This window comes from Anguilla anguilla, chromosome 11 (genome assembly GCF_013347855.1).
Source record: "Anguilla anguilla isolate fAngAng1 chromosome 11, fAngAng1.pri, whole genome shotgun sequence".
NCBI lineage: Eukaryota > Metazoa > Chordata > Actinopteri > Anguilliformes > Anguillidae > Anguilla > Anguilla anguilla.
Genome location: NC_049211.1, coordinates 31,338,174 through 31,358,997, shown reverse-complemented (window position 1 = coordinate 31,358,997; position 20,824 = coordinate 31,338,174). Strand labels below are relative to the sequence as shown.

Below are 20,824 nucleotides of genomic sequence, written 5' to 3'. Positions count from 1 at the left end.
CTCAGTTTGAAAAACAATTAGCTTTAAGTCTTGTGACATTGTGGAAACTAAATGCACTACTTGAAGTAAACCACCTCTTACACTTGACAGTGGTTCCAAATGAAAACCATTAAACAAGAGAGAGGGACAGTTAAGTGTACAAATACATGATGCCCGCTGGAGAAAAATGTACACTGAAATGTCTCTCGCACGATGTACAATCTTTTCTTGAAAGCCAAATCTGCAATGCAGCTTCCTTTGGGCTACAAAAAATAAATGAAAGAGAGGGGTTATGTTTATTTCTTTACTTCTCAATGCTGGATGTTTGAACGTATGCACCCAGGTGTATTTATTTTTTTTTGTTTAATTCGTTTTTTTTTTTTAATGACATATTATTCTATATTTTCTCACCCCCACCTGTGAGTCTGCAGGAGACGTTTGCTGATTACATCGACCACTTTGGGTAGACGGGAAAAGGGAAATGCATATAAAAAAAAAAAACCCTCAGCCCAGATTCTGGGAAGTAGAATATTTGGGAAAGTGGAATGTTGCATAGTAGAGGTTCTACTGTATGTACGTACAGTACGCCCAGGAAAGTACCATACATGTAAAGCTAATGACTCTAAATAATCGCATATTATGTAACAAAAGCTTAAAACCATAATAGGATTCCCTCTCTAGCTATACTTATGACTACTGCTCCCATCAGGATGCTAGTCAACAAATAAATTATAGAAAAAATATGGAAATGCATTTTTATGACATTTCAGCAGTTTAGGTAGGTTATTGACATAAAAGTGATATGCTTATGAGATCAAAAAAGATCAAAGCAGTAAACGGTCCCACCCCTACTTTTAACCAGGCACACTGAGCCCCAGGAGAACAGACCTCCAGGATGGAGAGTGAAAAGAAAAGTTAGAGTGCAGTAAAGTTTGTAATTCACCCCAAGCACACATTGAGTCCCTTGCTTTGTCCAGTCTCTATTTCCTTATATTATTAGCTGAGGCTGGCACGGCATCAAATGTTTTGAGGTTTTTTTCCGTATGTCAGCTCCAATTTCCAGTTTCCATTTCCTACAGGAAGCAATATTTTTTTCAATTTGCCTGTTGTTTCTTTCTGACTAAATTTTATCTCAACATGAACAGCAAACAAAAAAGGAAATCTTGAAGTTACCATCAAAAATCACCCTTTTTTTCTTTGTTTTCTTTCAGTATTCAACTCATCATTTGTTAGGAAATGAATGAAAAGTGCTCAGAGCGAATGGCAGAATCTATTTTACACACATGAAGGAGAACACATTGTACCTCATCTTCACAAACCCACCACTGTCTCCAAAACAAACAGACAACAACAACAAAAAAAATCAATCAGGACACATTCACCAATCCTTTTCAATGAACAAAAAAAAAAGACACAGCTAAGCCCAAATGACCCGTGCATGCATGAATGCACTGTGAAGATTACATACGTCCACGTTGGTTGTGCTGTACGAAAGATTTGCCAAATGGAGTTTCGCTCCAGCGCAGCCCAACTTTGCTCAGCTGAGATGATGCAAGTTGACAATGTAAAGCTGTACCGATTTAATTTGCCATTTTTTTAAAACCGTAGACCAGCCTCTCTGGATAGAGAAGTGCAGTGTTGTGTGGTGCCAGAGGGAGCGTGCTCACTGTGCTGCGCTGCCTCCCGCCGCTAGCTGACCCTGTGTCTCCTGTGAATCCTGTCCTTTTCCATGTGCGATCGGCCGGATAGACGCGGACAGAGCTCAGAAACATGGGATGGATGAATTTATCTCCGCGAACCCATGTAGCTTTGACCACGCCTCGCTTTTCGAGATGGTTCAACGGCTCACCCTGGACCACAGGCTCAATGACTCCTACTCCTGTCTGGTGAGTAGAACGAAGTGCGCTATTTTCTGACCCGCTACAAAGCGCATGCTCTCCTTTCCCGCCTGCACAACTGATTAGGTGTTTCACATTAAACGCCTTTCTGTTCTGCCTACATGCTGTAAGTATTCACACCTGCCTTTGATTTGTGTATTTTTGTATTGATAATTCTGGCTATCATCAGCAGGTGTGGGTATTTACTGAGGCTTATGAATGATGGTATTATGCATTTTGTGATTAAGTTATGTAGGTCACATATGAACCACATCAAATTTTTGTACAGTATTAGTGGTGGATGTTTTACCTGTCCACGCTAAAAGGTTTTTAACTTAACTGTGGTAAAGTATATGTAATCTGTATTTAGCCTGACACCCGTGTTAAAGTGTGTGTAATCTCTATTTAGCCTGAGACCCGTGTTAAAGTGTGTGCAATCTCTATTAGGCCTGGGAGCTCTGCTAAAGTGTTTGTACTGTGTGTTATTCTCAGGGCTGGTTCAGCCCTGGCCAGGTGTTCGTTCTGGATGAGTACTGCGCACGGAACGGGGTGAGGGGATGCCACAGACACCTGTGTTACCTGGGCGACCTGCTGGAGAGAGCTGAAAATGGAGCCATGATTGACCCCACCCTCCTGCACTACAGCTTTGCCTTCTGCGCCTCGCATGTCCATGGCAACAGGTACGAGCAGCTACAACAGGTACACGCCCATGGAAACAGATACATGCCCATGGTTACAGGAAGCTTTCCAGCCTGACTGCCCACACCTGGCCTAGAGGTAAAAGACACTACAGGTGCAGGTTCACTTTTTAAATAAATTGACCACCCCCACCAACCAAAAAATGTCAACATCTTTTTAAAAATCCAGAATTATTTCACCTTGTTTCTATAAAAGCATATGAGCTGAGATATACTGTAGGAAGTGAAAGACTAATTTGAAGTGGTACTGTTTCTTATTTTACTTTTCAGGCCAGACGGAATAGGGACTGTAAAGGTTGACGAGAAAGAGCGATTTGAGGAGATAAAAGAGCGGTTGCGGGTGCTCTTGGAGAACCAGATCACACACTTCAGGTGGGTACCCGCTCCTGTGTCCAGGACCTTCCGAGTGCATGAGAAAAGAACCAAGCATAAAAAGAAGTGAAAAACGCTGATCAAATGTTTGTGCCATTTTCCTTTCTCCATACGGTATTTATTTAGGGGACAGTCTGCTCTTATGGTGTTATGATTGTTTGGAATATCTGTCATATGTGAGGAGAAAATATATAACCTGCAATTTTAGTTTTTATCAATCTATGATAACAACTGTTAATAATAGTCTATAGTTTTATCTTTACTCCTATGACTTAGATTTGTAACATTATTATTTCACATTTTTTTGATAATTAGTACACTCATTTGTGCATTATATGTATGTAAATGTAAAAAATATATATTTTATTGTCATTTTTGTAATAATAAATGTATTTAGTTGTATTGTACTGTGATTCATTTTGTAGGTATTGCTTCCCTTTTGGCCGTCCTGAAGGAGCATTAAAAGCAACTTTATCTTTACTAGAAAGGGTATGCTACTCTTCCTCAACTATGAACAGAAAAATGCATTTAGGATCACTGCAATGGATTATGGATTATTTAAAGAAAATTATATGTATTGGCCTACATACAGTAAAATGATCAGGGTTAAATCAAGTCTGAGAGTACTCCATCGAAATGATTTATTCCCTGTTGGAGTTGAATTTATACATTTTACTCTATTATTATAGTTTACTGAGTGAGAAGCCTTACACATTTGCACTATGATATTTAGAACTCTTAAAATCTGATTTCTTGTTTATTGTTTATTTGCAGATCATCTGTTCATATTATCAGCCAAAATCATTAAACCATTGAGAACCTCATTTGATATATGTCAATGCTATGTATGTTCACAGGCCAGAAGATTTGTTTCGAGTGCTCGTTATCCTCATTTCAGTCTGAGGGGTTAGATACAGACAGCACAGTTTTGCGATCACACCACTCAATAACACATCAGTCATGCCTTGGTTACCCTGAAGTTTTATATTTTGTTACGTTTTCATCATCAGGGGCATGGAATGACATATTATGTTTATACATAATATGTCATTCCATGCCACATAAATACTTAATGCATTTGAATTCTCAAGAGAGGATTCGTTATTAGTAAAGTAAATGTCACCTCACAATGATCTGCAGGTCCTAATGAAGGACATTGTAACACCAGTTCCACAAGAGGAGGTTAAAACCGTGATCCGCAAATGCCTGGAGGAAGCAGCCTTGGTCAACTACCAGCGTCTGTCTGAGTATGCCAAAGTGGAAGGTAACTACAGCACCAATTTCCACCCCTACCCCACAGGCCGCAGCTGACAGAAGACCCCGCAGGTCCCCATGTGTTATTTCTTTAAACAGAGGACCTTCATCCTCAATGATCTTTTTTTGGCAGCAGGATAAAAATGTACAGCGTCTGCAGATTTCTTCAGAGGAAGTATTTTGAGTCATTTTGCGCATTGTGCATAAATGTATTAGTTCATTTATACAGTGCTTCTCTTAACAGTGAGTCATTCTTTTCAACTTCAATCGTTTGCAATTTCCATGCTAATTCAATGCACTGCTGCTGTTATGCATTCAGATGATTTGGGGAAATGGCGGCAGACGAATCAGAGCAGTGACTCTTTAACTGGTGCCTTGCTGTAGCATCCCTTTCTCGCGTAGCTCTGCGTAGCCCCTGTTGATATGGGTGATGTTTAAATTTTTAAGGTTCGACATTGCTGTCAGGTGCTATCTGAATAATATGGGTTATGCGTGTATTATCAAATAGATCCCTGATTTTCCTGAATACCTAAAATTAGCTTTTACTGGTTAGACATGTGTAGGGAAAAGCCTAACACGGCAGGCAAAGTTGGACACTTTACGCAATCTCTTTTCCATTGCGTTTACAGTATATAAACAAGTTGTGTACAGGTTAGAGGCTCTGGAACAGATTCTGTGAATTGTGTCTGAACTATGGTGAGGGAAACAATTTTGTTCTCTGAACATTCAGGAATGTCCAACAGGAATGGTCTCCAACTGTTATTCAGTTCTATATTGAATTAAAATTTGTGTGTATATAGTGTGTGTGTGCTCTGTATGCCACAATTTTCGATTTGTAATCAAACAATTCACACGTGGTTAAAGTGCTTCTATTTAAGGGTATACACTTTGGTTTCACCATGTAGAAATTACAGAACTTTATATGTTTTGTCATTTCTACATGGTGAAATATATATCTATGATTCATGCTAGTTTAGGAATGCTGCCAAAAATACACAAATCTATTTCAACTTTCATTTGGAATATTATTAAAAAGTGTGATGTGTCTCTGCCATGGTGCTTCACCATTGGGCTTTTACTAGTAAGTGTGCATGAGTCATACCTGGAATGTTTTTATTTGATGATAACAGTTTCTTCGAAACAATAAATATGTTCTCAGGCATTCTGGAGACATTTCATAATATAACATGATCTCACAAAAAAATGACAACCTTTGTTGTCCAATATTCTTGAAACATTTTGCACGAGTGGGGTTCTGCATTTAACACTCTGTATTCTGAATTCAGTGCTCCCTAACAGATTTACGATTTACATTTTTGACCTTGAATTGTCTTTGCCAGCACAGCTAAGGATATAGCTATTCCTTGATAATGACCTTTTACCCAAAATTGTTTTCAGTATTAAACCTGTCTTTCGCATGAATACCTCTTTACCTCACAAATCTACTTTATATCACTGGCACCTGTGAATATTCTAGGGTAGCACATACAGGCATGATAGCTTATGTCTTGTGTTTCATGTTTCCGTGTGCCCTTCTACTTCCTATTGTGTCAATTAACTTTATTCCCACCTGCAGTGGAAACTTTCATGGTCTGTCACATGACTGACAGCCATGTTTTATTTTCAGCCTATTAACTTTATAACCTTATATTTCAGGTCTGTTTTAATTTGCTCTGTCTGTCAGGTACTCACTCTGTGTTAGAGGGTGTGTAAGTAAAAATGCATTCAATTCCGAATCACTAGATCTCTCTCTGTACCCTGCCTTTTGTTCGGGTTCCATTTCGCACCTCAAGTCTTCTCGCTGGTTCCTGACCCCTTGCCACACAGTGACGTTTTGGTGTGGAAATACTTTGAAGCAAAAATTTTTGTCTGTACCTTTCTCTCACCCTCCTTTTCTCTGCTCCCTTCTCTTTTCCTCCTCCTTTGATTGGCCTCGGCACTGATTTATAGCTTTCTATAAAGAGTGTCCGGGAAGCCAATACACACAGCATGCCGGGTTGCCTACACGGGCAACCCAACATCTGTCAGCTGCATGTGAAATTCTTCTTTGATAGACAAAGGCTAGCAAAGGCCTTTCCCAGATATGCTCATTGAGCTACCAAATTTCTCCCAGTCTGTAATATCTGCAGACTAGTTATTCAATGTTTCTATTTGTGTACATATATTTAACACTTATGTATGTGTAATATATGTACAGACATGCAAAATATCCACCCCAGTTGACCTTTAGCAAAGCTCCGCCTTTGTTCCTGATCCTCCAGTCACAGCTTGGCAATTGTTATAATCCACCATAACCTTGTACAAGCAATGCTAGGTGCGGAAGACCATGCCGTTGTTTTCAAAGAATCTAATCATTTCAGGTCTTAAGATGTGCATGGGGAACTTGTAAAAGGTTTTTTACCCTTTCAGGGCAACATTACTAGTTTTCATTACTTTTTAGTATGGTTGTAATTAACAAATGTTAGGTAGTCAGCTATGTAGGTTCCTAGCAGTAGCAGCCACTAGTTGAGAGGAATGGTTGACATAAAATGTTAGAACTACTGTAAACTGAATTGTAACCTTAATCTAGGCATAGATTAAGGTTACAATGCATTGGTTTTAGCCCCAAGCTACAGTTAGCTAGCATGTATAATATTTAACCATGTTAGCCTATATTTTACTTGTCTGACATTGTAACATTTTGTTTTGTGGTCATCAGTAATTTATTCAGATATTTTCACATCCTGTATATATCCTTCCACCACATATTTAAGGCCTTAGTGAGGGCTTCTTGTTCGTATATTTCCTTATCTAAAAATAATGAATGATCTCTTATTGTAGTTGGCTTAGGTATATGATTTCAATTGTATTTCCTAAAAATTCAACACTTAGCAGCTGTCACCAAGGTGAGCAGAGCTTTGCTATCGATCAATTATTGTGCCACATTTGCAAGTCACTTTGCAGTCAATGTCTATGAAGAAAAACCTGAAGGTGTTAAAGATACTAAAGGCTTTGTCCCTTAGTATCTTGGAGCCAAATCTATTTAACATTTTCCTTTACACATGATGTTTTTTTGCCATGCATCAGTCTGAGAGAGATCTCTCAGACTCTTCCAGATTTCAGTCCTGGGGAATGCTGAATGGTTAAATCGAGCCCTACGAGGAACCTGTACCTGTCTATTACCAAGCCACCCTCCCCAAATAATAACAATTTACGAAGCCCCCTGTCACCCACCACTTCCAATCTCTTCTGCACCCTGCTCTACCATCTCAGCAGGCCCCTCACCCCTGACCTAACGCACAGTGTTCCTCTGACCTTTAACCTCTCTTCCTCTGACCTAAGCCTCTCGCATGCCCAAATCCTCTTTTATAGGGAAAAAGAGAGAAATGTTTGAGCACCCTGTCTTCTGCTTGGCGTCTCAAGTGATGGATTTAACCATTCGTGAGTACCTTCCTCATCCTCTTCATCCTTTGTCGCCCACTTTTTCCGTTCCCCATCCTTCCCACCATCCACGCCCCAGAAATAGCCCCCTGACTGAAATCACGTTCTTGCTTCAAGCCTTTTTCCGTTCATCCGTTGCTCACACCCCGGAGACCGCGCGCGAGAAACATGCCGCCGGTTTCTCTTGTCAGTCACCGGCCAATCAGGAAAAACTTTGAGAAGTCCATCTGTTTGTGACGAACATGAGATATCTGTAAGCTTTTTTGAGTTTGATGTTCATGCCTGTGACTTGAATGCATTTTTACTTTGCTTCTGTGTATTCCTCAGTTGTGTGAGCACATGTCACTGGTACACAATGCAGGACAGATATGACAGTGCTATGTCACTTGGAGCCGAGAGACATTAGAACAACCACAGCTGGGAAGAGCGAGGAGCGCAGCACTCTGTGTGTATGCATATCGAGTACTTCTACGTGTTTTTAATTCAGTTCACCAAAAATGTCCTGTCTTTATTTCCAACAGCTTTTACATGTATGTCTTTACCTCTGACATTCCAGTCCGTATTTTGTATGTTCTGTCGGCTTTGTCTTTCCTGTTTTTTGTTTACCTGATCCTTGCGGCTGTTTCTGTTTTACTTTGACTATCTATGGAACTGTAAGACATGTGTCCATTGCCTGGCTTTACATCAGAATGTGTCCCCTCTGTCTGAAGGTCCTGGAGGGCTCTGTTGGGGGGTGAGGGGTCAGGCAGCCCGCTTTTAGGAACGTGCTCTTTCCCCGGAAAGTCATTAATCCTCAATTTCTCTTACTGTTTTTTTTTTCTCTTTTCTCTTTCTCGCTCTCTCTCTCTCTCTCAAGTTGAGAAAGATCAAAAGGATCAGAAGGATCCAGGTGAAGCCCTCTGTCTGATTCATAGCCTAGTTCATTATGCACACGCACACGCACACGCACGGGCAGTAATATTCCATTACACCTGTACAATAATTAGTAATGTCATAAAATTGCATTGAATAAATTTTGATATAGGATGTAAGTTCATTAGCTCAGTTCATTTCAATAGCAGCACACATTGTGTATCATATAAACATTCCACAAAGGCACATTTGTATATGTCTGGTGCAAACACACATACACACACACGTACACACGCACACATACACATGCGCACACATGCACATGCACAAACATATACACACCTCTTTTTCTCTTTTTCATACCTCTCTCTTTGCACACTGTTTAAGTAGCTTCAATAAGCTGAATTTCAGGAAACCATTCTAGAATGTCGATCATAATTATCCGCTAATAAAGTATTTCTTTATTGCGGACCTGCTTCCATTTCTGGTATATTTACACAAGATATTCATTTGGCACTATCTTGTTATATATTATACTCTAAACTACCAACCTAAAGCAATTAATTTCTCCTAATTAATAAAGACTGTCTCTGGAAAAATACACAACATAGACCGTCTCCAATGTGTTAAAATGTAAACTGAATTACTTTATTTTGGTGAAATTTGAGTTCTAATATTTCTTGTTATGCTGGCCATATTGATTAGACTATGCTGTCGTTAATCATAATAATAATAATAATAATAATAATAATAATAATAATAATAATAATAACCTTACACTCAGTATGAATAGTAGGCCCTTATAACATTTCAATTCCTTAATACATTGGATTTAGATTATGTAAGATCCATTTGATGATGCTGATCATTATACAACAAAAAAAAACCATCTTGTACTTGAAAGTGGAGCGGTTTACTTCAGATTGCTTACAAGCCATCCAATATGGAAATTGTGCTATTACTATTACAGATTTTTATTAAATTAGGGGTGTGCATGATGTGCTTCCAATTAAGATATGCTCATGCATTAACTTTGATGCATGCTCATCTTAAAAATCCATGTAATGTAGAAATATTCATCCTGGATCAAATCCCAACGCTAGCTTATAGGATGTGCCAATGAACAAAATGTCCTTTAACAGGGTATACTGAACAGAACAGCCACCTGGGACAGTAAGAAGAGCATTACTCTTTATTTTTAAATTGGGGCTGATTCCATCACACCATCTGGCTTAAGTTATGGAGCATTCTGTTCCTCACACTGAGGATATGATTTATTGGCTATAAGACCTGCAGTCCAGAGCACTAAGGGGTTTTCAATCTCTAGTAGAGGCACTGAGTGAAAACCTATACAGCCACAGAGGAGAGCCAAATGGCATTACTGGATCTGTGGAAATATCCAGACCCTCCCCTCTTTTGTTACCACTTTTTACAGAGAAAACTGAGCTAGAATAGGACTGCTATATTGTTCTTCAGTTTCCCAAATCCCACATAAGGTCTACAATGTAATATAAACCCCAACTGAAAATGGTTATGCTCTACATAATTTTAAATGATTAACTCTAACTTAATTATTATAAGGGCTAATTATTTATCAAAAGGCACCCTGAGCCTAAAAGTGATGATTATTTGGTTCTGAAAGAAACCCACAAGCATAGGCTGCAGGCAGTGTATTGTCCATAATTGTGTTATATCTCCCCTTAAACACAGGTGTGTGTTGGGGGTAACATTCTATAATAATGTGAAATTAGGAAGCATTATAGTCTGCAGCCGTTCTTGGTCTTTTGAAGTGGTCTCATTGAAAGTATAGCCTGTCAAAATTCTAATCAAGTGTAGAAATGTGTCCTTTTGCAGGGCTCACAAATTCGAATGGCTGAATATAACTAATTTCTAATTGCATATACCTTTTCATTTTAATATGAGAGGACAGTCGAATAATTTTCATTTGTCCAACAAAAATAATTTTGTGACAAATGAATCCACCTTTTCTTCTCATTCTCAGCTATCAGCTAGTACGACAGAACTGGGGGGATGACGTCTTCGTGCTCCCTTTCACCCCCTGCCCCAATTATCATCACTGTATTTACTTTGCGCTTCCATACCACCTCATTGGTCAATGGTTGTCATGCTCATTTAATCTTCCTGTCTCTTGTCCAATCGCATGGCATCTCCACACATGTACTTGTGGTCACAGATAGCAATCTGAGAAGCCATAAAATGATTATGCCTTCTATCTGTCTATGCAGTTCCTCTTTAATTTGAAATATTAAGTCAATGATACTGCTTCAGTTTCCCTGGTTATATTTGTGTGAGATAAAGTCAGAGTTGTTATACTTTACTGATGGTGTCAATTTCCAAAGAAGATGGACTCATTTTATTTGTACCATGTGTTAGACTGACAATGCAAACATTTTACATTCTTCATTTTTTATGGTACCTGTCATATACAACATTTGACTATGGGTGTCAATACAAAACAACATAAATTCTGCACAGTATTTTGCATGATAACTGTTAACATGTTTGTTTTCATTTGATTTGATCCATTGTACTTGCATTGTGCTAAACTGCCTTACCATTGTGTTGATAACAGTTTTCTGTGGGGATTATCATACCCCTGCTCTGCTCCAGTTCTCACTGTTATATTAGTATGTTTATGTTCGTTATCAATTTATAAACTATATTCATAGTTATGGTCCTGCTATATTATTGGTAATTATTTGACAGTCTTTAAATGCTACATGCATGGTTTTGAGTTCTTGATATGGTAGTATTTTTCATATAGATGTACAGTAAACGAGGCAACGGTCAGTATGCTGAATGCTGCAGAATGGGCATCATAGCTGAGTTTGGCTTTGGCTTTGAAAAAAGACAATTTTTTTTTTGCTTTTTTTTTTTTTGCTGGGGCACTGTTGTAATGTTAACAAAAGCCAGGTTTCCAGCATGCAAAAACATCAGCACCATTCGCCCCTTTGTTGCCGAATGCTAACAGCTAAATTGCATCGATAATGACCAACCAGAGCCTGGATGAATTCAGTCTGCTTCATTAACAATGCCCCGTTTCTGCTGCAGAAAACGCAGCCCGCTTAGTAACGCCTGCCAAAAAACTGGAAGACACTATTCGCCTGGCGGAGCTAGTGATCGAAGTTCTTCAGCAGAACGAGGAGCACCACGCGGAGGTGAGCAGCCGGGAAACCCTTAAACTCTAACAGATGAGCCAACACACTGGTCTTCAGACATCACTACTTACTAATCTACTCAGCTTCTAAGGGTACGGAACCATGTTCCCGGAGGGCAATTTCCGTTTCTGGATTTTGTATCTGCTATTATTTCTTTAGCTCATTTGTACAGTATTGGAGCTGATGTTCTAGCTGCCTCTGTTGATGCGCTCTTAGATCACAGTTGACGACTGCTACTGTGTCCCTGTTTTAGGTGTTTACTGTGGTCTATTCATTAATTAGTGTTGATGTGGCTAATTGGCTAACTGAACCAGGGTAACTTGTGAAAATAAAAACCAGAAATGGATATGGCCCTCCCGGAACAGGTTTTCTTACTGTTGGTCTCCTTAAAACGTCTTTAAATACACATCCCTTGGCTGGTATTATAAATATTATTTTGATAGGCTTCCTGAGTGAAGCATACCATTACAACACTACTGTGCAGTGCATATGGGCTCAGATCCTGACTGAGCCAGTGCACCTAGAGGGTCTACAAAGGACCATAAAATTGCACCTGTTACTAACGCTAAGTGCTTTTAAAAATAGTAAAAATCATCATTCAAAACATTGAATTTTGAGTTTTTAATATAAATGAACATACAATAATAAGCTCGAAACTCAGTCATTTTATTTTTTGGTATTAAGATATGCAATCATAATGAATAAATTTGACGGGGCAATTCTAAAGTAACTGACATTTAAAATTCAGGATATTACCAATACAGCTAAATAACTGAGCCTGATAAGGTTACTTTTATCCTATTGGTTCTAAAAGCTGATCCACAAAACAGGTTGAAATTTTACCCTACTCTGCAGTTGAATTATGCCAGATGGGTTTAATGAGTCGCATTCAATAGTGATCTACTAGGGGACCCGTTCTTATCTTTAAGATTTGCGGATTTATTTTATCTTTCTGAATATGCTCAACAGGCTGCAGTCACAAGTACTGGAGATCAATCGGTACAGTATATATATGTTTCCTTCTATTCAGTCACATCTCACACGCCCCGCAATGGTGCATGCGAATGGAACTCTTAAAAAGGACAGGGCATTATTGGGGGGCCAGAGAGGGGGTCATGTGTCAGAAACCCCAGAGCGGGGTCACTCAGGATTCCGCTCCGATCACCTCCTAACCCCGCCCCCCCCACTCCACCCCATGACACACCACATACAGTACATTTTCGACTTCCACAACCACAATGAGATATTTGGATGACCAGAACGCAGGAATGCCGTCCAGGACATTCCGGTTTTTGCATATGGCGCAGTTTGTGTTCCAGCTCGCATCATTCCGAGAGAAGCCCCATCTGGATTTTACCCGCCAAAACGAGAGAGGCTAGGAGAAGTTCATCCTGTAGGACTTGACCTGTGGTTGCAAAGCTAGAGAGAAGCTGGCAGGAAAATGTGTGCTTCTGGCAGTAGGATTCGGGCACCACGTGACACCAGAAATAAGCCAATGTTCAGCTCATTTTTTATGCAGCGCATTACCGCCATATTTGTCTATTGGCTGAATTATACCCAATTTCAAAGCAGTCCCTTTAAGAAACAGGCCAAGTCCTTACAGGTCTCATATGAAACCACATTTCCAAGTGCATGACGATATGCTTCACTATTTTACTCATTCTTAGGTTCTGCTTATTAATTTTTACGTTAAGCAAAACATTTAGCTAGTTTCAGATTAGTACCTTTTTCAACTGTTTTTTTTGTTTGTTTGTTTATGCAGCAGCATTTAGTTTGAATTGCTGCCATCAGGGCGAGCAAGTTTTCAGAGTTAAAAGCTCTCTTAGTCCCCCTATAGGAATGGTTGATTTTTTTACATGAAATCTCCCTGTTTTTTCACTGTTCATTTGACTCGTGACGATCCGGGCAGGGAAAAGAGGTACGTGATTGTGAGGAATGAGTCACCCCCGCTCCCCCCATAACAGTTTGTGCATGTCCCAAGGATGATTCCCACCCACCCTAATTGCTGGGATGTTGTTACTTGGGATTGTGGGATTGTTACCCTTGCATTGTGGTCCTCCAGGGCTATCTCTGTGCCTTTGTGGAGAACTGTGCAAGTGCTCGTATAGTCTTCAGTCTTGCTGGCAGTGCAGTCAGGCAAGGCTGCCCTGAAATCCCCTCCTCCTCCTCCCCCAGTTTAACCCCTCCCACACCTGCCCCTCCCTCAGTCCGCTCTGTGTGTCCGGTCTGATCCGGTCTGGTCTGGCCTGGTCCAGTCTCTGTCCGCCTCTGTGAGCAACTGCCCTCGCAGGGTCTGTGGTTACTGTCGTTTAAACTGCTCGCTATGTGTTGCACTGTGAATGTTTGTTGAAAGGTAAGTATGATCAGGTAAGAGGCGACTGTCTCGCATTCTCATAGGTCCATGGAAGGTCGAGACAGATGTTTGTCTGGTCCATTGAGACAAAACGCATGCCACTCATCAGGAGACTAAACCTCCCTTCGTTCTGTCGACTCCCTAGTGCATTGAGCAGACTTACCTTTTTTGGTTCTCCATGGACGGAATAATCAAGGCGGCAACTGCAAGCAGACCAGCATCACTAGCAAAAGGCTATTGCTCTTTCTGGCCACCTCAGCCGCATGCCTTACAACGGCTTCTCTTATTGGAGGGCGCTAAACCAAAAGCAGCATCCTTACCTTACGAAGCCAGTAATTGGGTTTTGCGCATTCCGTCAACGAGATCCTGTTGCTAGTGAAACCTTGCGCTGCATGCTGCCAGTCGCTGGTGAGCTGAAGATTGCCGAACATGCATGAGAAGTGTGGAACATTCACATCTGAGGCGATCGAGATGTGAATGCGAATGGTGGAAAGCTGAATTTGGGCAGGGCCTTCCCGAGTGGTTCAGAAAGCATGCACAGTGGGGGTGGGGGGGCGTGGGGGGGGCACCCCTGCATGTGAGAGCCGTCGCCCAGCACCCCAACTCCACTCATTCTATAGATCTGCAATGAACAGTCGCAGCACTAGAGATCGGTGCTGCTTCTGGCTAACCCGATTATGTCATTGAAGGGAACATCACATAATTCACACAGATGGTGTGTCTCATATCCTTAGATGAAGCTATCTGAAGTGAAGGTTTGATGTTGCCAGAGATGCTGGAAAGACCATGGGGCAACTCAAGAAAATGACAGAGCATTTATAGAATTAAGTGGAATGAAGTTACTTGCATTGTACCTCAATGCATCAATCCACTTAGTTAAAATGAGTTGTTTACAGTGTTCAAAAATAAATGGAGACCTGTACAATCAACAGTAGCCTGCTCATTTACAGTAAAGAGTATGAGCATTCTTCAGTGTGATGCTGCAGGAGAACCAGGGATGTGCACAGGACACTCATACTGATAGTGCTATCTGTACTCAGTGGGGTGAAAGGCCAAGTGTTGTACAAAATGTAGGTCAAAATAGGGCCATCTAGAATGTATATTAACTGCAGACTAGTAAACATTTTTTCCCCACTGAGTGTGGATATAATTTTTACATTTTTAGCACTCGTATGGGGCTACCACATCCATAATAGATGCTTTTTTCCTAGCTTATCCACCCCTATTTGTATGTATTTGTGGGTTACAGCTACCATGGTACTCATAGTTTTTTTTTTAAATAGAGATTCATGGCCTTGTCTGGAATCAAATCAAAACAGTGACCCATAAGTCTAAATGGGAACTAAATCTTGGCTGTATTATATTGCACTGTTTGCATAGGACCAAAGTGGTTTTTGCTCTAGGCTTGTTTCGTTAGATTATGGGGTGGGTCACAGTTTTGGTTTCATTTAAGCCTGCCCCTTTGATGTGAGTCCCCCCTCATTTTGCCGCTGCGCTGTCTTGTTGACTTCCTGTTTCTGTTTGATCCCTTTCCCCTGTGTGGTGACAAGGCCTTTGCCTGGTGGTCGGACCTGATGGTGGAACACGCCGAGACCTTCCTGTCCCTCTATGCAGTGGACATGGATGCCGCACTGGAGATCCAGCCGCCCGACAGCTGGGACAGCTTCCCTCTCTTCCAGCTACTCAACGACTTCCTTCGGACAGACTGTGAGCACCTCACAAATTAACTTTGCTAAGTCTAAATTGGACCAGGTTTTCTACTTTTCATTCAGTTTTTGTGTGTTTTTGATTGGCCTTTGTGTGCAATGAAGGATATGTGTGATTCAGTTTATGATGTTGCTGAACAAATAATGTTAACCTTTTTAAAAGATGACCTTCTATTGCTTTTGAAACTCCAAAGTTCTTAAAACTCTGTAATGGGGACTCGTGGGTATGCTGCTTTTTTTTGTTATTGTTCATTTCATCTCAAGATCATATTATGATCTTGAAAAGCTCTTTTACCACTTGCTTTGTCTTTTAACACTTTTCTAAGACAAGCATCACTGATAAGTGTCTGCACTCTCAGCAGTTAGCACCCCACTGCTTATAAATTTTAGTCTATAATTGAATCAATATAAAATGCGACCACTTGTTGAAGGTATAATTTGCCGTGGAGAGCCTAATATGAAATAGATATAAAATATTTAGCGGACCTGACTGATTAAAAGTCTTGCTATGTAAACATTAATTATGAAGTTAATGAAACCTAACTGTCCTATCAGCTTTGAGGCTACTTAGCCAAGTTTGACACCTCCTGACCTAAATGTCCTACTTATTTCCAAATGCAAAAATGTATTTTTTCATTTTTTTTCAGATCACCTGTGCAACGGAAAGTTCCACAAACACCTTCAGGATCTGTACGCTCCACTGGTGGTTAGATACGTCGACCTGATGGAGTCATCCATTGCACAGTCAATACATAGGGGCTTTGAGCGGGAGTCGTGGGAACCCGTGAAGTAAGAGAACCTCTTTTGACAAAAATCACTTCGCCTTGAGCTGGTTGGAGAAGTCAGACTTGATTTTAGGAAGAAAACCACATATAGCACACAGTCACATTTTTGTTTTGAGGGGAAAGAGTGCAAAATCTGTGTTTTATAATCCTTTTGCTTTCAAATTTAAAAATGATTCATTTTCTTTTTCTTTCCAGTTCTAATTTCCCCCTGTCCATATTGATCAAAATTTTGATTTGAGCTTTGATGTTTAAGCACAAACCTAAAAAATGTAAAAAAAAAAAAAAAAACAATAATAAACTGTATAAACCTATAGCTTTTTAATGCGATTGAAACTACATTTGGATCCGTGGCTAACATTATTTTAGTCTTGTACTGTACCATCTGAGTTCAATTTAACAGTACTTCTTAGGATTTAACATGGTAATTCCAACTTTATTTTGAATTTAAGAGACAGTTGCATTTTTTTATGACAACAGTTTGCAATAATGATCCACTATTTATGAATAATATTTTATGTGATGTTTATTAATTGGTTCTAACTGCAGGTATGGTAATACACATAGTCAATGAAGGGATTTGTCTGTAAATTGAACTTGGATCTATACTACAGTTTTATATACATGTCACAATACTTTATTTCAGTATATCATTATTTCTTTAACTGAAGCCAAATACAGGTAAATATGGTTACATTTCTTATTTAACAGATTGTATAAGCATTTTGTAGTGTTTACGTGGTATTATCAGTTTAGAAATGTCCTGTTATCTGTTACTGTAACTTGACTCCTGACAATATATTATTTGATTTTTTTTATTTATTTATTTTATTCAATATTTAATTTATTCTACTAACCCCCATAGTCTCTGCTTTGAAATACCACCAGAGATTTGAATCGCTCTGTTCTGTGTGGCTCAATGTAGCCATTTCTTTGCACCGTAAGACTATGTGTTTCCCCTTCTTAACTTGTTTTTACTTCGTGTCCTGTCCCTATCAATGGTCCAGCTATATATTAAGGGTCTGTTTATTTCAGGGGTCCTCAGACTCAACCCTGGAGTCTGGAGAGCCACAGGATTGCCACAGAAACCAGTGTAGACCCATTTAACTCACTGAGCTGAGGTCGCTGTGCAGTCAATGCGGCTATAACTGATCAATTAAGTGCTGAGTAATAACTCCATAATACTGAACAGCCTGTGCCTCTCTAGCACCATGGTTGGGGACCTCTACTTCATTCTGTCACAAACCATTACCATAGTTTACTTATTATATATCTTAAAGCAAGCCCTTAACATAAAGTATGACCTTGATATTATTGTTTAAGTTTTAACTTGCCTCCCGTGCCTCTAAATGACTGATTCTTTTACTCCGCAGGTTTGTGCTGCTGTGCTTTTTTTGTCCAGAAATGTTGTGTGCATTTTATTTTATATTTGTTTTTTATTTGTAGCTTCAGTTTTGCCACAGATCCAAGATTCTGTCCTTAACTTTGCCTTCATCAATTGTGACGAATTGTGATAAAACTGATGAAGAAACACATGTAGGTGTAGCACACAAATGTTGAGTAAAGAGTGTTTTAAAAGTGTGCCTAAATTTCTTAACATTAGAGTCGCCAACTTGCACGTCATTATAGAACATTTAAAAATTTGAATTATTTCATTAGTGTTTATGCTTTTTCCATCCTGCCATGGCTTTTTCAACAGCCATACTGTAAGTGCTTACAGTATGTTGTTATAATTATAAATGTACATTTAGAAAAGCAAAAATTAGTTTTTTCCCCCCACCTTAAAGACTCCCCCTAGTCACCAAAAGTATCACCATTTCACAGTGGTGCTCAAGTGTGAATTGTCTCCAATGGCAATCAAGAGCCTAGAATCAAGACTAGATACTGAAAGCTCTCTTGGACCTGCCCCAAGGAAGTAATTTAACACACTTGACTAATCAGAAACACCTGTGAAGCCATTTGTCCCAAACATTATGGTGCCCTGAAATGGAGGGACTATTTAAATCGTACTGTAAGTTGTAAATGGTGAAAACAAAATGTATAAATGTATAAAATAACTAATTTTCACTTACTGGTTTAGGCAATACACATGTTCTATAACTGATTATTTTTCCCCTTAATTTTTCCTGCAAGAACACTTTGTGCTCTTACCATAATCAGGTTCTTATTTCAAAATTCCCACTTTCCAAATCCAATCACTTAATTTATTTTGTCATTATAGAACATTGAAATTTTTAGGAGAACACATATATTCATTTCAGCCATACCCTAATCTAGGTTTGTATCCTCAAACCTAATTATCTCACTTATTTCCTATAGTGTAAATGTTATGGCATTAGCCCGTATACCATTTACAACTCCAAACAACACCATATATAGTCTAATAGAGATAACATCAGACTAAGTAATTTATTTCCATATGGGTGCTAATAATTTATCAAAAGAGCCTCTTGTCTAGATTTTATTCTGATAAGGCTCCTGCTTGTGTTTATAGTGTTGCGGCAGGTGGCTGTGTGACTTTGGAAACATAAATTTTTCTGAAAATAGATAGTATGTGGAAACAAAGTTTTTTGAACTGCTGAAAGTGTACAATACATACCAGTACCATTTTGAGAAGCTGGTTGCCAGATTATTGTTTATTGTTGATTTATAGCATTTTCAGCTGCCTATGGATGGTTGAGGGCTGGGCCTTGGCCATTATCACATAGTGCGCTATATGGATGGAGGACCCTTCAGGGAGACGATTAGCTTGTTCTTCGGAGGAGCCCATCCTCCCCCAAAAAACCTGGCGCTCCATGTTTTAAGCAAAGTTAACGACAAAGCACTCTGGCTGGACTGAAGCTAAAACCAGATTAAGCCTCACATTGCTTTTGCAGCATCAACATAATCACTGTTTCAGAAATTTTCTTTCTGTCTGTTTCTTCTGCAGGAGTTTAACAAGTAATCTGCCCAATGTGAATCTTCCAAATGTGAATCTCCAAATTCCCAAAGTACCAAACCTACCAGTGCCAGTAGCAGGACTATCAGTTAACCTTCCACAAATGCCTAGCTTTTCAACCCCGTCTTGGATGGCCGCGATATATGACTCTGAGTGTGTATTCAACAAGTTCACATTAGACCTGATTTATTAAAGGGAACCTCCGCTTGTAAAAACAAAACATGAAATTAAAATGCATAGAATTCTATTATTATTAACCGTAATTTAAATGGCTGCTCAGTTGCTCAAAAGTAAATAAATAAGCTACATTTTGATGGGAAGAGACGTCCAATTGCTTGGTTGAGCTGCAAGTTAAAGCGTTAAGGATATCCATTGTTTAGTTCTGGTGTAAAATTGTTTGCTTTTCGTTATTCACATTTTAAAAGCCTGAGACCCACGTTTACAAACATATCAGAGGAATCCATTGTGGGATTGCTAGTTTCTTTGTCTCCTTAATTTTAAGGGGTCTTCGTTATGCAGTGGTGTGGTTTTAATGGTCATTGATTTGTTTGAAATAAAGCATTTGATTGAGAATTTATACACATTAATGCAAATCAACATCCATCAAAACCCGTTAATCTTTTTTTATTGAGGGTTTTATCAAGGGCAGATGAATACAAAATTCCCACCCTTACACATATGCATTCACACAAACCCGCATATACCCACACATATCATGCTCCCATAGTCGTACTCCCAAATACTCGCACTCACCCACACTCTATATACAGACACACACACACACACACACACTCACACTCTATATACACACACACACACACACACACACACTCACAAAACAACAACAAAATAGGTACAAACTGTGTTGTATGTCTTCTTATTATTTTGAATATTATTTCTATTATTTTGCATATTATTTGTCAAGGCCTTCAAAAATGAGACTTTCAAGCCAGAGAGCCAGCAATCCCACAATGCAGTGCTCATTTTAATCAAAGGCATCAGCCTTTTGAATTGTGAAAAACCCAAGAAATAAGCCATTTTGAAAAGGGAACTAAATGAGAGACTTTCTTAATTCACCATTCTCTGCATTTTGAGTTCAATTTTTATCTAGTGGGGGTTTCCTTTAACATTAGTTACCTTGGCATGGAGATGGTCTTCTGATGTTGATTCATTTTAAGTGGGTCCTTAGTTGGACTGAAACTCCATTTGTCTAGCCTGGGTCCAGTCTCTGCCCTCCTTTGGACGATGTGTTGTTTGCGCATGAGGGACATACTTTTCAGAAACAATGTTTGGCCATGCCTTGCCATTCTGTTTATAATATATTTGAACACATCTCATTAACTGTGCAATTGTGTCATCTTATATATTAGTGAGAAAAAGTCCACAGATTGTTGTGTGAATTATACTCACTAGT

The 20,824-nt window shown here is 39.4% G+C and overlaps 1 protein-coding gene across 20 annotated transcripts in view; it reads left to right on the top strand.

Moving 5' to 3' along the window:
- The window catches only part of LOC118207834 (calcium-dependent secretion activator 1-like), a 114,568-nt gene that overhangs the window by 77,771 nt on the left and 15,973 nt on the right, over positions 1-20,824 (top strand). For 5 of the 20 annotated variants that reach the window (XM_035381925.1, XM_035381924.1, XM_035381927.1 and 2 more), the window contains 12 exons: positions 1,729-1,865; positions 2,349-2,536; positions 2,825-2,926; positions 3,352-3,415; positions 4,067-4,190; positions 7,532-7,600; positions 11,525-11,631; positions 12,601-12,630; positions 13,541-13,549; positions 15,535-15,691; positions 16,338-16,479; positions 19,402-19,563. In XM_035381925.1, the coding sequence (XP_035237816.1) occupies positions 1,729-1,865; positions 2,349-2,536; positions 2,825-2,926; positions 3,352-3,415; positions 4,067-4,190; positions 7,532-7,600; positions 11,525-11,631; positions 12,601-12,630; positions 13,541-13,549; positions 15,535-15,691; positions 16,338-16,479; positions 19,402-19,563 (1,291 nt within the window). Of the gene's footprint in view, positions 1-1,728; positions 1,866-2,348; positions 2,537-2,824; positions 2,927-3,351; positions 3,416-4,066; positions 4,191-7,531; positions 7,601-8,456; positions 8,490-11,524; positions 11,632-12,600; positions 12,631-13,540; positions 13,550-15,534; positions 15,692-16,337; positions 16,480-19,401; positions 19,564-20,824 lie in introns of all 20 variants that reach the window. The other 15 variants (XM_035381934.1, XM_035381932.1, XM_035381933.1 and 12 more) reach the window with 7 other exon arrangements.